The sequence below is a fragment of the Barbus barbus genome (assembly GCF_936440315.1).
Source record: "Barbus barbus genome assembly, chromosome: 18".
In the NCBI taxonomy this organism is placed as follows: Eukaryota; Metazoa; Chordata; class Actinopteri; order Cypriniformes; family Cyprinidae; genus Barbus; species Barbus barbus.
In genome coordinates this window covers 11,008,387-11,024,613 of record NC_136746.1, presented here as the reverse complement: position 1 = coordinate 11,024,613, position 16,227 = coordinate 11,008,387, and the positions used below count along the sequence as shown (strand labels likewise).

At 37.0% G+C, this 16,227-nt stretch overlaps 1 protein-coding gene across 3 annotated transcripts; it reads left to right on the top strand.

The window, feature by feature from the left end:
- Window positions 1–3,083: 3,083 nt before the first annotated feature.
- LOC306884742 (SMC5-SMC6 complex localization factor protein 2-like) lies at window positions 3,084–15,823 on the top strand. 3 transcript variants are annotated; one of them, XM_079440910.1, is made up of 22 exons: window positions 3,084–3,170; window positions 3,715–3,756; window positions 3,940–4,027; window positions 5,494–5,891; window positions 6,659–6,889; window positions 7,019–7,052; window positions 7,163–8,121; window positions 8,241–8,320; window positions 8,845–8,955; window positions 9,180–9,347; window positions 9,652–9,754; window positions 10,283–10,370; window positions 10,454–10,595; window positions 10,740–10,839; window positions 10,982–11,158; window positions 11,355–11,449; window positions 11,542–11,629; window positions 11,819–11,926; window positions 12,048–12,125; window positions 13,025–13,111; window positions 13,214–13,282; window positions 14,405–15,823. In XM_079440910.1, the coding sequence occupies exons 3-22, from the start codon at window positions 3,991–3,993 to the stop codon at window positions 15,395–15,397; spliced, it is 4,146 nt and encodes a 1,381-aa protein (XP_079297036.1). In that variant the 5' UTR covers window positions 3,084–3,170; window positions 3,715–3,756; window positions 3,940–3,990; the 3' UTR covers window positions 15,398–15,823. The 3 variants fall into 3 exon arrangements, with proteins under 3 accessions (XP_079297036.1, XP_079297037.1, XP_079297035.1); XM_079440909.1 differs by lacking the exon at window positions 3,940–4,027 and having other exon boundaries at window positions 3,097–3,170; XM_079440911.1 differs by lacking the exons at window positions 3,940–4,027; window positions 5,494–5,891 and having other exon boundaries at window positions 3,094–3,170; window positions 6,730–6,889.
- Window positions 15,824–16,227: the final 404 nt, after the last annotated feature.

The window sequence follows — 16,227 nt, the reverse complement described above, 5'->3', positions numbered from 1 at the left end:
AACATATTCAAGTTACATAATGAATATGGACTTAAAGTGCACACACTGAGCTGAATTACAGCTCTTTAATATGTACCTCCCCCCTTTTCAAGGGACCATAAGTAATTGGACAGTTTTTGTATAGTTTATATCTTGCAATTCAGCTTTTCTCTCAGAACTGCTGGGAAAAAAGTCAGAATTGTGAGAAAAAGTAAAAAAAAAAAACATATAGAAATATTTTTAGAAAACTATACAGAACAACTCTGTATACTATACAAAAACAACTATCTCAGGATGAATCCACAGAAAAGAATTCTACGTTTGTGTTCTTTTATTACGTTTCTTCATATTTGAGTTTGCATCTGATGAAGTGTGAATTTAATTTCTAATCTGTTTTCTGCTCTTTCACTGCTGTGTTTTTCTATCTGGGGCCCCGGCGCAGGGAGCTTCGGCTGACAGCAAGTGCTCACATTCTTCAGATCTACTTGACCTTGATTCCCCTGTGCACAATATGTCCTCATCTGTACGGCAAAGACTACCAGACTATTGAAAAGTTGAATTAATGTGACCCTTAAATCTCACTTCCACTCTGAGTCCAAATAAAACAAACAGTAAGAGGGTACAGAAACCTCTGAAAGTGCTCAAAGCTCTGCTGCTTTCTTAGTCAAACAAGAGGGATTCATTATACCCAAAGGGTTTTATAAGTACACATACTGTTTATAAGGAAGTGCCAAGTATGGAAGCTTGTTTCTGCTACGGAATAAAAAAATAAAAAAATTATAATCAAGTACTTTCCATGTGCTGTATTTCCTTAAAACACGATAAAAGATTAGATACAGTGATTTAAAATGTACTTTAAAGTAAAACATTTAATTTGACATTATTACAAAGTGCACTTTTTAAAAGGGTACTTAAGTTTAAGAAACGTCAAGTAAATTTAAGTGGCCTTTTATTTAATTAATACCACATTATCTGCAAGTACAGTTTTTATAAAATATACTTTTAAGTTTTGAAGTACACTAAAAGTGAACGTTCAATACAATTGAGTGCACAATTGTTTTTCACGATAGGTTGCTAAAACCAAACTATTTGAACTATTTTAAAAGAGAACTGTGAAAGTTACATCGTTACATAAAGTAATAAAATACTTAATAATATAGGCCTAAATAAAAGTAAATAAAGTAAATTCCAATAATACCATATATTATAATGACATATTAATGGTTAGCACACCTATGGTTGAAATGATCTACCAGACAAAGTTTGAGTGTTAAATGGTTGGAGCTGATTAGTTGTAGAAAAAGAATAACCAGAGTAATTTCAACAGAGTACCACTGCCTTGCAAGAAATCTAATAAAATAATGTGTATATGAATAATGACAGTGATGATGATGATGAAGATCAAAGACACACACCGACCTCCAGATAGAGTTTCTGCCCTGGAGGATGACGCCAGTTAAGAGTGTTGGTCTGAGAGCATTCAGCTGCAACCACTGTTCCTGATCCTCCACCCAGCACACCACCACGCTCCGTCATACTCATCATCATCCTCCAGACCAGACTACACGCAACACACGTTTGCAAATTCACAACATGCCACATCAAAATATACCTTCAAAATCTTCTTAAACACACAGCGGGCTGACCTGTATGTTAAGGCGTCCTCTATGAGGACCGAGCCCAACGCTCAAATACGAGGATGACTCCAACTGATCATCAGAGACTCCAAACCCAGCGGTGGACAATCTGATCGATTGAGACAAACACATTTAACACTGATCATTAAGATAGAGAGGAGACTGACAGTGTTTAGAAGCTTTATTTTTAAAGAAAATAAAATTGACTGAACTATCACTTATACAAACATTTCAGTGATCTGAGAATAAGGTCATACACAGACTCATAGTTATTTGCTGTGCAGACTGGGATAAGTATTAACCCTATAGAGCCTGCTGTATCATATTGACACATACATTTCTAAGCCTCTAAATTATTAACACGATCAAACTTTCAAAAAAAAACACCGTCCTACACAATTCTCTACTCGCCCCCTGCCCTCTGATTGACAGTTCATGCTTTTTTGGTTACATTTATTCATTTAGCTGACGCTTTTATCCAAAGCGACTTACAATTGCTATATATGTCAGAGGTTGCACATGCCAAATAACTCAAAAAGTTCAGGAGCAACTAGGGGTTAAGTGTCTTGCTCAGGGACACATTGGTGTCTCACAGTGGATTCGAACCCGGGTCTCTCACACCAAAGGCATGTGTCTTATCCACTGCGCCATCACCACCCCAAGTAAGAATAACTGTATTAGTTAATTAATTAGTTACAATTTAACACATGCCAAATAACTCAAAAAGTTCAGTCATCATATTGCATTGCATTATATATTTTGACCCCCCAAAACTAAAGAGCTTTGATTATAAAACTTTTTAAATATCATTAGTTGTTATGATTTTTAGGAGATGAGTGAAAACTGTTAATTATATGGATAAGTCTGATCCTGTTATAAAAGTCTCAGTATTAGAAATTCGTCTTACTATTTAGTCATATAAGTGTTAATCATAAAACAACAGCGTCTGCACTAAATTGCATATTTTTGCACTTTGAGCCTCTTAATAAAACAGATTTATTATTCTTCCCACTATATCATACTATATGGGTCATAAAATACCCCCCCAAAAAAAAAAAAAAAACATATGCAAACTTAAAAATAAATAAATAAATATAAAGGTCTGTAAAACTACCCTATTAAATAAATAAATAAATCTGACTGTTCATATGTCAGGCTTTACAGGGTTAACACAGAAGACTCGTTCATGTCTATACTGCTAGTGTGGTCACATCTCTTGTGTAGGCATCCTAAACATTAAAATGAACACTTTCTCTAAACTCATCCATCCAGTCAGTGCTATCATGAAAACATGCAACTATTTTTTTATGTAAAACAGCAAATTTGCTAAAACAAACAAACAAACAAGCTAAGAAAACAAACAAACAAATAAAGAAATAAATGGTATTTTTAGGATATTGTAAGAATAACGTCATGAATGCGCACAGCGCCTCTAGCGGCCGTGTCCGTGAACTACAGCACTCTCTCGCTCCTCCTTCCTACAGATGGCGGCTCCCCACAAACACAGCAGCGCGTTCATCATGGAGGGGATCAAATGAATTTCTACAATGGCTGGTACGCAACGCATATCATTTTGTTATGTATATATATATATTTTACTCTTTTCAGAACTAAGTTAAACGGACGCGTATGGTAAAGTCACCGCCACTCACGCGGTTTGACAGCTAGTCAATTTTGATTTACTAGTGTAACGTTACTTGCTAAATGTACTATGTATAACGTTACATAACATTTAGTCAGAATTGATCAAGTTTTGTAAAGTTAGAGTTTCTTGTTTTCGTTTGATAGTGTAGTCGGTGAAGCCTCGTGCTTTAAGAGCGTCTTGTGACTAGCAGCGTCTTCCGATAGACGGTCGCCTTTCTGTGTAACTTATTGTTCACGGAAGGTTTTGTCATAAAACATCAAGCACTTCGGCTAAAACAGGCTATTTCGATGACTTCAACTGCTGCCAACTTGCTAATAGTTTCGTTTCTCAAGACTAGCATACTAACGTTAGCTTCTGTTCCCGCCCATATACATTTCAGTTACAAAGTACAAGTAGTGAAAGCCAAAAGTCAATACAAATGGGATTTCAATACCATTGTTTTTGTTTTTACAGACACTCGCCCACCTGATAGGAAACTGGAAGCATGTAGCACAGGTCTGTTGAATGTCATCTGTTACTGTCATTTATTTCTATTAAACTACTGTAATATGTGGGGTGTGTTGTAATGGCACAGATTTCTCAAAACAGGGTTTGGTTATGTAAACAAATGCTATTTTGCATGCGCACATGTAAGTTCACTTGTTTTAACACTTGACAAATACGTCTCACTTTGTACAGATCACTCAGAAGACTTTTTAAAGACACCAGTCTGTGTTTCTTCAGAATAAAATGTCAAGTTTTCTCAAGCAGCGCTTCACCTCTATGGGTGAGATTATATGTGGTATATACTGTACAGGGATGCTTGGTGTGTTGGGCCGCTGTTGATCTGCTTGTGGGCTTATACTGCGGTATGGCACAATGGTAATACATCGGCTTGTGGATTTTTCCTCCTGTTTTCTAGACTCAAGGCTGGAATGCATTGCACGACGATTGCACGAAAATTACAATAGACTAGCCATCATACAATAAATGACCGACAGATGAAAACGTGTTTTAAAATCAGACCAAAATAACAAACATGCTTGATCCTCCGACTGGATCGAATCATAGTCTAAAGCTACAAATTGGATTCTGTGCCCATCATACACTGTGATTTTCTGCAAAATCAGTCAACTCCAACTGGCCAAAATCTGCAGACTGGCTCTGACTTTTGGCGACTAACCACGACTCCACCAGACTGCAGGTCGGGACAAAAATCTGTGCATAAGTCGTCTAGTATATTCCAACCAACTGATGTCAATGCGCTTTCATATTTGCATGTCAGTCTGATTTGTGCCAGCTAATAATCTTAATAACAGGGTTCCCACGGGTCCTTGAAATCCTTGAAAGTTTGTAAATCTGAAAAAAAAATAAAATAAATTCAAGACCCTGGAAAGTTTTTGAAAATAAACATACATAGATACAGGTCCTTGAAAGTGCTTGAATTTATTTTGTGCAAGAAGTTTTCTGGAAAAAATTCCATATTATTCTGTAATGTGTTATTTTGCCAACACTTTGTGGCCTATGCATGCTAGCTTGCTTGATTTATGTTAGTTACGCGCATGTACGTGTTACGTTACGTGTTTCCCGCGTGAGGCACTTTGTGTTGTACATTGCATGAGTTTGAAGTACACAAGTTTCACAAGACGTAGTGTTCAATACACATAAAAAGCATTTATGATAATCTGTTGCCCAAATATTTGATTTAATGTAATGTTGAATTGCTTTGCTTGTTAAGATAATGTAAACCCATGAGGCAAGAAAAACTTAAAAGCATATTCATATATCCTAAAACTTATGGCTACATGAGCCTAAGCGCTTTTCAATAAAATCCATGCAAAAGTTAATATCAGATCATTTTAGAATGCAGTATAGAATGTACCGAATATTCTTCAGTTTATAATATCAGATCTCTGTCATAAGGCCAAAAAAACCAATGCTTTTTTGAATAGTTGTGTTTGACACATGAAAACTGTAACAATGTATCTTACAAGGTAACACGATGTAACCTTGCTCTCACTTGAAATGTGTCCCCACGTTAAGTCCTTGAATTTGAGAGTATTGCACCTGGAAAGTTCTTGAAAGGTCCTTGAATTTGAAGTTAACCATGGTGTGGGAACCCTGTAATAAGCATGCACTAACATTTAATACAGGTTTGCGAGGTGATTCCGCTGCCATGATAATATAATGATGAAGAAGTTGCTTTTGCACTTATTGTCTGAATGTCTGACAATGAGTTTGCTTTATTTTAAGTGCAAGAATTAATTCCACTTGGTGCTCCGCGACGTGACAATGTAGCTGCCACACCGCATCCTGTGTCAAGTAGTCCACGTATTGAACCTTCTAAGAAGACTCCAAACCTCTTGAACTCACTGCCTAAATGCATCCTGCCCACCAAAAACCCTGAGCTGGAGCACAAGTCCACTTCGGCTGCACTCAAAGCCTCCAACAAGAGACCAGAACAGGACAGTATTGTCAATTGCAAAGTTGTTGTGAGAAAACTACAACCGAATAATGGCAACATTAACTCCAGGAAGAATGGCTCTCTCAATTCCAAGGTTAAAAAGGACATACTGCAGAGGACCAGTTCTTACAACAGAAACAAAGAATTTTCTTATGCTCTCAGTAAGAAGCTGAATGAAAAGTTGAGGGTAAATGCAACTATTAATTCGTTCTTAACGCATTTTAAAGTTATTATCCACATTTCTAAGAGTATTGTAATGCAGGGATTCCCCAACTTTTTTTCAGCCAAATTGAATTCGATCCTTTGACAAATTGTTTTATTTTGTGCAATAGCAAGATATAACAGTTGAAATACTTTAAAGCTGAGCATAAATAGAAAATAATTTAATGCAAAAATTGCTATAACTTTTAATATTTAATTTCCATGACTTTCCATGACTGAATAAATAATTGCTGTACCGCCTGAGATTTAAGTTAATATTGATATAGTGATTAACTTTAGGGCTTTAGCGGTCATGAAAAATATTATGGAATTATAAAATGGGGTTTTCCAGGATGTAAAGTCATTGAAATGAGTAAAGATTAATCTAAAGAATTTTTTTTCCCTATTCATGCTAAGATCCAAATGTTTTATCAGTTATATCTTGATATTGTGTATAATAAATCTTTTCATTGTAATTTCCACTTTGTGAGCTTTCAAGATTGTTCTTTTCTGTGAATCGATCAGTTGGGTTCTGTTGGTAAATCTGAATTATTCAATAATGCATCTGTCATAATCAAAGATGATTTTTTTTTTTTTTTTTTAATGTCTGGAAAGGCCCCAAAGTACTGGAATTTAATTACTCTGAAAATGTGGGAACACTATCATTTAGATTTTGTTACAAAATTGTTATAGCTTGTGGTTGGTGTTTGAATTGTTTTCTAACTTCACAATCCTCTGATGTTCTGTGTTCAGCTTGGAGGAGGTTTGTTTCATTCAGATGCTGTGAAGGTCCAGAGACATTCTCTTCCTTATACTCACTCCAGGCGTAACTCTGAGAGGAGTAGTTCCTGCTTATTCCAGCAGAGACCTAAAGCATCAGTTAACACAGGGGAGCGGATCATCCGCCATCCTGATCAGCAAAAAAATAGACTGGAGAATAGAGACCACAAAACCTCCCATTGTAGCAACATGTCCGTACAGAAGGTACAGGTCAAGCTCTATATTTTTGTTAATTCATACATAAAAATAATTTTATGTATGATGTGCCACCTTTTTTCCAGTGACTATGGATGTCAAACATGTTTTCACCTAGTTTAATTGATTGTGTTACAGGAATTAAGCACCCCTCACCCCAAGACTAGTCCAGGTAAGAATTATTACTCTTTGTTGTACTACTGATCTTGCCCAGCTTTTTATTTTGTAACTTTTAAAACGGCTGTTTCTCTTTCTATATCAAATACAACTTTTTGCCAACAGAGGGCAGGATGTCCCTATCTGCAAAGAGAAAAAGGGAATGTAGTACAGACAGTGAGAAGGAAATGAAACGCCCATGTGTTGATTTCCAACCCACCTCCAGCTCCTCCATTATAAACTCGCCTTTAAAGTTTGTCAAACGTGCTTTCGTGTCCTGCAATGAGTCTGTGATAACTATAAAAGAAAAACAGTCCCCTAAATCTTTTCCAAACAGCAACAACAAACGGAGACTTCCGCCCTCCCTCCCCAGGTCGCTGTTTAAACCATGTAAGGACTCAAACACGGCGAGCGACAAACCTAACTCATTTCAACTCAGTAGATCACCCACGACTGCAGAGCCAAAAGACACTATGGTGGCACATGCCAACAAAAATCCCAAAGCTCCACCCAGCCAACCGCATTTGCACAAAGTCTCTCCGAAGTCGAGCACAACGTTCGACAGTATCGAGACACCAGACTGTTGCTTACCATCACCCAAAATTCATAATAAAAAAACTAATGCTGAGGGAGAAAATTGCACACAAACAAGCCCCTTTTCCAACCATAAGGAGAGTGTTAAAATTGTCTCGTCCCCCCATCATCCCGATCTAAGATCACCCAGCTTTGCAGAACAAGCCAGTTCATGTAAGATGGAAACTGATGAAAGAACGCAGTTGAAAGTGGAGCAGTCACGCAGCCCCAAGGCTATCATGCCTGCCCCAGCTGTGTTGGTGAAAGTAGAAGGATCAAGAGAACAGAAGTGCTGCCCCCAGTGGAAAGATCTTTTAGATATTGAGTTGGGAGATGACTCCGGCGATGAGCTGAGAGAGCACTGCAATATCAGTCTGAGCAGCAGCAGCAGTGGTCATGAAGATGAGCCGCTGCCGTCTCTAGAGAAGCTGATGAGTCGGAGAGACCATGTGCCTGTTACTCCTGAAAAAGATGCTTTTTCAGAGCCCAACACACCTGTCTCAAAAGCAGCAGTAAGTTTAAGGATGTTCAGAAAACATGTCATGACCTCATGTGTCATTAATCACTCTTTGACAGGCCTGACTTTGACAAACACTTATGTTTCTTTTTATATTTTTTTCATCTGTATTAGCCTGAGGCAGTGAAAACCAAAGCCGTTAGTTATAGAAATACACTGGAGCAGATGCTGCAAGAGAAGGAACAATATAAGAGGTTGGTCTGAAAACCTGATTTGCCTAATTTTTGCCTGACAGACAATTAAATGGCAGAAGAATCTCAGTATTAGGTCATACATAAGGTGGACTATTTTGACTTCAAACACTAAGCAACTTGCCAGACACACTAGAACAGTACTTCTCAAGCTTTTGGACTCCAAGGCCCTCCTGTGTCTGACAATATTTGAAGGCCAATATTTGGAGCTCAGGTTGAGAATTGCTGACCTAGAACCAATAGTTATGTGTTGAAAACCACCAGCGGCAATACTTGTTTACTTCAGAAAAAGTAAAATTGTATTCCTAATTCACATTTGGTGTATTAATGCCAGGCATTCTGGCTGACAGTAACACTTTGGGTGTGTCAAATGGACATTGTTTATTCCGACTGTCAGTTTCACAGACCTGTGATTATGCCATGGCAGAATTTGTTGAGACAGATCATGATGCATTTATCCTGCAGTCTCACCCTGATAAATGTTTAATAATTACTCGACACACTTTGTTTTTCATTTGACTACACAGGTCAAAAGAGTTGGAGAGACAGTTACTTGAGTCATGTGAAGAGGATCTGCTGAATCTAGATGAGAATGAGAACAGTGACAGTAAAGAGGAAGACATCTCACTTGAGCAAAGGTATTTTGTCCATACTGGCTTAATAGCTGGCTTCAGTCTCATCATTGCTTTTTTTAAATCCAGTCTTTAAAACACCAAAAGGCTTCAATATAGTTTGAAAGTAGATTATGGCAGTCAATTTAAATAAAATAGTTTGGAGTTTGAATATATGTGCAAGAATATATATGCTATTTCGTCTTGTTTTGACAGCCTCTGAAAAAAATGTTGTTTACTTCTTTTTTTAGGGAATTTTTGCAAAGGTTCTCTGTCGCCTCATGTGCCATCAGGGACATCCACCCAGGAGAGGAAGTATTCCTGCCTGCTAGATTTGGTCGACTCTTCAACCACCAGACGCTGGACCTGAGGAAGATTACTGTGACTCCGCATAACAAATCACAACAAATCCTCTTTCAGTAAGACTGCCAACATAAGCCATTTTTAGTTTTCTCTAAACTTCAGTTTTTGCTTATGATAAAAGCTTTAAATATTATGTTGTCAAAATGTGCTATTTTTTTAAAAGTGGGAAATAAACAAATTGATTTAATCCTTCCATTTTAGTAATAGATGATACCTGTCTGATGACACCTTGAACCCAATATCAAATGTAGTATCATAGATTTTTTTCTGTTATGTTCGTTTGCAATTGGGCTTGGTGTTTTTTATTAGTTTACTTTATTACGCTTTGGAATATAAGCCTTTTGTTTTCATCCTCTATAGGGCCCGTACTGAGAATGTGCTGTCTCTGATCAGTGCTGGCTTGTTGAGGAAAGCCTACTTTTCTTTCCCTTGTCAGCCTGAGGTTACACTCTGGCTTTTCCAGGTAAAACCACCCTCTTTCCTCGTATTTTCTGTCCTGCAAAACACTGTGTGCTCAGTCAGTAGTAACACATGGATGTACTTTACAGTGGAACAAAAAATATGGACAATTAATCTACACTTAATAATATATGAATGCTACATGGTTTGATATTTTGATCTTTTTGGGGCCACTGTATGTGTAGTCTCATGTCGATCTCATCTGTTGATCAGTTTTTATGAGTTGTATTAGGTAATATGTTTTTTATTGTATTGTTATATGGTTGTATTGAAGTTTTAGGTTCGCAGTTACTATGATAATTATTTAACTCGTTGCATTTTATTCACACCATTTTATATTCTCTCATGGGAAACCTGTATACCCTTGGGACATTTACTTTTAAACCTGCCAAAACTTATACACTACAGTTGGATTACCTTCATGAGAGCTTATGCTTTTAGTACCCCGACATGCATACAACTTTGCAGACTCAACTCATATAGTTCAATAGCCAACATTTGTGTACAGCTAATAACTATAATGCTTTTTCAGATGATGTCAGTTTACCCAAACCCAATTATTTCCTCACACATCATGCAGTCCTTGCAAACCATTGCTCTGTGTGCTGCTCAACACATAGGTATGCTTGAAAGACCTCATAATGGCCAAATATGCTGTTCCTTTACAACTGATAAAGCACTAAAATTGACTGTTGTGTTATAGTTGAACACCAGAGCCAAAGTTTTAAAGTGTGGGTACCCTCTGTTCGGGACATCACTCTGGTTTTCCTGAACATGGGGGCATCATTCATCAGTCTGTTCCCTCTGGAGGCTCTGCAACCCCCTTTTACTGAGGGAGACCTTTTGTGAGTTTTTTACCTCTCAGTCTGCAGCATTATACTTTTTTACTAGTTTTTGTCATTCAGCATATTTGACATAAGCCGTGATTATACCAACAGCTTCATAAAAATGCTAAGTTGGTATTTTAATGCATATGTATATGTTGGCAGAGACAGCTTTCAGCCGGAAGAAACCAGCCAAGACCGAGTGATAGCTGACATGAAAGACAATGGCACTTTACCAATACATAATTTGGAGAGTGTTCTCAACGTAAGCTGAGTATTTTAAGAATGTGTTTGTCGTGTATTGAGTAGTAGGGGATTTTTCATTTGTTTAACAATAATTTAGCTTTAAATGCAATAGTAAGTGTCAGTCTAATTTGAGCCTGTATTTTTTTTCTTCATGTGTTCAGTACCTCTCCCTGTGTACTGCATTGTGTCCGAGAGCGTACACTGATGAGGAGCTGCTGTTGCTTCTGGCGGTGGTGTGTAGAATTGGACTGGAGACTCATTTTCAGCTGCTGCCAACTGGACACTTAAGCATCCTGCTCCAGAATCTGCTTAAAAATATCGCACACTGGGATATACAGGTCAGAAAGAGTGTGTTTAATATTCATATTGCCCAAAAAGGAACATTTTATCATCATTTACTTGCCAAAAATTCAGTGTTATACAGTATAATGAAAAAGTGAGTGCATTCTTCTTTTGTGCTCCACAGTTAAAACAGAAAACTAACTGTTTATCATCTTCTCACATTTAACACAGATTTCCTTTTTTTCTGTGTAGATATCTAAAGCTTGTCAGACCCTGACTGATTTGTCAGAAGATCATCACAACCTCAGGAGACTCGTTTATCTTCTTCCAGATAGCAGACGTGGAAAGTAAGTGAAACCCTGTAATGCAATATAAATATTTATTCTACTACATTTTTTTTTTTACTATTAAGTGTAAAAATCTGCTATTTCTTTAACAGGCAATTAAAACGACACCTGAGTGTGTCTATCATCTCAAAGCTTTTGAATCACACCTGCACTTACAAACCCTCAGGGACAGAGTTTAAGGTGAGGATAATCTATAGAATATTAGCGGCTTTTCAATGTTCAGACAGTTTAGTACTATAGATGCTTTATGGTTTGTGATGAGTGCAATTACACAGGTGTATCATCCACTGACTACACTTGGCTGGCCAAGCTTTTGTCAAAGTACTTTCATTTTTGAAGATTTGCACTGTTCTATCACTATTTTTCCAGCTGTCTGAGCTGAAACCTTTCCTACCTCAAATGCGTCCCTCATCCCTACTGAAAGGCCTCAGGTCTGCAAGGAGAGCAGAAGATTGTGATGCCAATCTAGACCAACAAGTAAGCAAAAAGTCGTCTGAGGGCTGAGAGCTATTGGATCATTACTTTTTTAATATTCAAGAGTGATACAGTAAAACCACTTAGAGTTTAATAAGCTGATAAATGATCTTCTTTCATACAGGCATATTACCTCTGCTACAGCCTTTTGACTTTGACAAATGAAGCCTCCAATTTTGAGTTTTTACCTTCAGCTCAGAGAGTAAGTGTCCAATTTCTGTTTTAATATTATAGTATAGTAAGGGAGGAAATCTTCACAATTTGATTACATTTCAGGGAGTTACAATCCAATTCCAATACCGTTCTCAATGTATCTTAATTGTCATTGTTATGCCGTTTTTACGTTTGGTCTGATGTATGCTTTTTCATCCACTAGAATTATTGATGATGGACTTAGAAATTAGATTTTTGTGGGTCGATCCAGAAGAATCAAGATGCTCTGTGAATAGATTTTACAGTGTAGCTATAAAGGAGCAGTGTTAATGAATCAGTCACAGAAAGACCCTGTCAGTGGACACAGCCCCACTCTGTCTTCTGGTACCACGCATTCTTGCATAATTGAAACCTGTATATGTCAATGTTTGTGTATGTTCTCTGGAATGGCAATCATCAGTCACTGTTACTAATAGGTTTAATATGTTTAAGAGTAAAATATAGTAAAACATTGTTAAATAATATCAAGGTTGTTGTTCACTACATGAACACAAGGAATATTGATATATAATAATTTTTGTTTATAAATGCACTACTATTATTGAGTAAGTTATGGTCATTATGGCAGAATAAACCCAAGAATACTTCTCAGGTCCTGAATCATCTCAGAGGGGCTTATTCTGTGATGATGACTGGCGGGCCAAATAAATAATATATTATAAACAAATCTTTGAATTAATTTTTGAATCAAACTTCCAAATTTCTAATGTTGTTTTTGCTGCTTTAAATCCCAAGTGCACAGCAAAAGCTTACTGCGACAGGTTTAATTGATTCCCTCAATAAAGTAAGGCACATCTGACTGTGCCTTAGTCTTTGTCTTGTCAGTATTGTTTTATATCACAATTGTTTTGCTTAATTATTCTAACTTGAGCCCTCTTTCACTGCCAGAACGATCTGCAGAGTCTTTCTTCTCAGCTGGAGAAGCACATTAAGTGTGACATAAGGGAGAGTGAGAAAATGCTGTATAGGAGCAAGGTGAAGAGCAGCTTCATTCTGTTCTCTGAGATATCCTTGTTCTGTTTATATCAAAAGAGATTCACATTTTTATTGACAGAGTGATTGGCTTTTCTTCTGTAGGTGAAAGACTTTGTGGCAAGGATATACACCAAGTGGCAGGTGCTTCTAACACGATCGAGGCCTCAGGAGGTAATGTGAAAAAATACAGTCAACTGAAGAATGCAAGAATACTGTTAACTGATGCTGATATAAGCTGTTGTCACTTTTGACTGGCTTTGAAGGCCTCATTTTGTTTACAGAATTTAAGCAGCATGAGTCCATGTCATAAGCTCTGTATTTAAAGGAAAGCATTGTGATTGAAAGATCACAGGTAGAGTTAACATGAAGAATTAGTGGTATTTTTTGATTATACAAGAATATTTTTTTCATTGATTGTGTCTTTTTAGAACAGCCATACATTGCAAAAAAAAGTATGACCTATTGGTTTTCCCAAACCTGATGAGTATATTTTTATTTAACAAAAAAGGAATTTTATGAAGCGTTTCCTGGTCACTCTTTTAGCTTAAAGAAAAAGCTTTCAAAAGCACCATAAATGTATCATAAAAGTGGTACGTATGACTTCTGCATTATTTTTCTGAGTCTTTTGATAGTTTTGTTTGTTGTTCACTGAAAATCTTGACGTCTTTAATGAATCAGTTGATCAAACACCGTTCTGAACAATTTGTTCATTGAATCTTGTTGATGTTTTACTATATCTCTCATGAACATAAGCTGGAGCTAATGTCAAGATATTCAGTGAAAAGACGTGTTGCAAAAGTTCAACTATATTCTCCTTGGAATATAGTTTTCATATGTACAACTTTCATCATACTGTAAACTGCATGTAAAAGCAGCCAAATGTCGTTCTACCAAATTTCTCCTTTTGTGTTTCATTAAAGGTTAATACTTTAGTTTAGAGGACCAATTCACTATATTAACTAGTTTCTTATTAGCATGCATATTACTAGCATATTGACTGTTTATTAGTACTTATAAAGCACATATTAATGCCTTATTCTGCATGACCATATTTTGGATCCCTTAAACCTACCCCATATATAAAATTTAAAACTAACTTACCAACTATTAATAAGCAGCAAATTAGGAGTTTGAGTCAAAAATTGTAGTTAATAGGAAGAATTGGTCCCCAAACTACAGTGTGACCCATGATAGTCAGTGATACGGGTTTGAAACATGAGGGTGAGTAAGTGATGACAGAATTTTCATTATTGAGTGGACTCCGCTTCAGTAGGCCTCTTGTGTAATTCACAGGGAAAGCTGTATGATTACTGGAAGCCCCCACCAGAGGATGAGGTGTCCAGCTGTCCTCAAAGCAAGTCGTGCATCAAATCACAAGACAATTCAGAGAGTGCAGAAGAAACTCTGACCACAGAATGGAGCGGTGCAGAGTCAGGCGAAGATGCTGAGAGCAAAGAGGAAGAGTGTGAGGAACCTCAGCCTCTGGAGAGTGAGGTGAAGACCGAACGGGATGGTGAAGATTGTATGGAAGACATCAGTGATGAAGAGGAGAAAAATAATGAGCCAAAGCAACAGTTGATGAAATTTAAGGACGATAGAAAGTTTGAACCAATATCTGATGACGAGCTGTTTGAAAGTCATGAAGACTCAGAGTGTGAGGAACCTCAGCCTCTGGAGAGTGAGGTGAAGACCGAACGGGATGATGAAGATTGTGTGGAGGACATCGGTGATGTAGAGGAGGAAAAGGATGAGCCAAAGCAGCAGATGATGGAACTAGACGATAGAAAGTTTGAACCAATATCTGATGAAGAGCTCTTAGATACTCATGAAGACTCAGAGTGTGAGGAACCTGAGCCTCCGGAGAGTAAGGAGAAGATCAGACGAGATGATGAAGATTGTGTGGAGGACATCAGTGATGTAGAAGGGGAAAAGGGTGAGCCAAAGCAACAGCTGATGGAGCTAGAGGATGATAGAAAGTTTGAACCGATATCTGATGAAGAGCTCGTAGATACTCATGAAGACTCCGAGTGTGAGGAACCTGAGCCTCAGGAGAGTAAGGAGAAGATCAGACGAGATGATGAAGATTGTGTGGAGGACATCGGTGATGTAGAGGAGGAAAAGGGTGAGCCAAAGCAACAGCTGATGAAGCTAGAGGATGATAGAAAGTTTGAACCAATATCTGATGAAGAGCTCTTTGAAACTCATGAAGACTTGGAGTACGAGGATGATGATGATCTCATGAACAGAGAGGAGGAGCTTCTAAAAGATGAAGAGCCTCATGAATAAATCAGAAAGTACATACCTGTAGAAGAAATCACTGAGGCTTTAGAGAAGCTTGAGGACTTGTTAGAGAAAAATAAAGAGCTGTAAGAGATGAAAGAGAAAAGGGGTCTGAGAAAGAACAGAAATATTCTCAGGTCATTTTGAGAGAATTTTACACCGCACCTTTGTTTCCATCCATGTATAAATACTATGTGGGGTTTTGTACATTTATTAATTGTTATAAGATCTTTCAGTAACACATGTCATGCATGTAGTTGTTTACATCTTGTTTATAATATATATTCTGTGTATGCGTTTTGCATTTACCAGTTGTCCTTAATTAGTTTTTATAAGATTCTTCTTTTTTAAGATATAGGATGTCTTATTGAATGTTAGGCCTCTGTTTCTCTGAAAATGAGACCATGAGAATATATTTTTATGTCCACAGGTTTCATTAGTTATTATTTGTATTATCTATATATGGTTAATGTGCACACTGATAGTTTTTAGGATCTAATCTTTATGCTGCTGTCTAATCTTTTGCATTTTTTTTTTTACTTTGCCGAAAATCTGGGGCATCTTTATCCAGAAAATACTACTATAACAGCAAAAGCAAGGGCTTAAATAAGAGTCAACTTTTTATGTGGGTTCCAAGGATGTTTAAGCATCAGTAGGTTTGAGTACAGAGTGAATATAGTGTATTTTTATTATTTTGTTAGCAATCCAGTCTTCCTCAAAAAAAGACTAAATTCAGAGTGATGTTTTTTCATAAGGATTATTTAAAAACTGATTTCTGTATTTCTTTAAAAAAAAAAAAAGTGAGAGAAAAGCCTTTGGTTATTTTAATGAAAATA

Coding starts and splice junctions, on each gene's coding strand:
- LOC306884742 (XM_079440909.1), top strand. Junction 6,890..7,018: donor GCAACATGTCCGTACAGAAG/GTACAGGTCAAG, acceptor ATTGTGTTACAG/GAATTAAGCACCCCTCACCC. Junction 11,927..12,047: donor ATGCCAATCTAGACCAACAA/GTAAGCAAAAAG, acceptor TCTTTCATACAG/GCATATTACCTCTGCTACAG.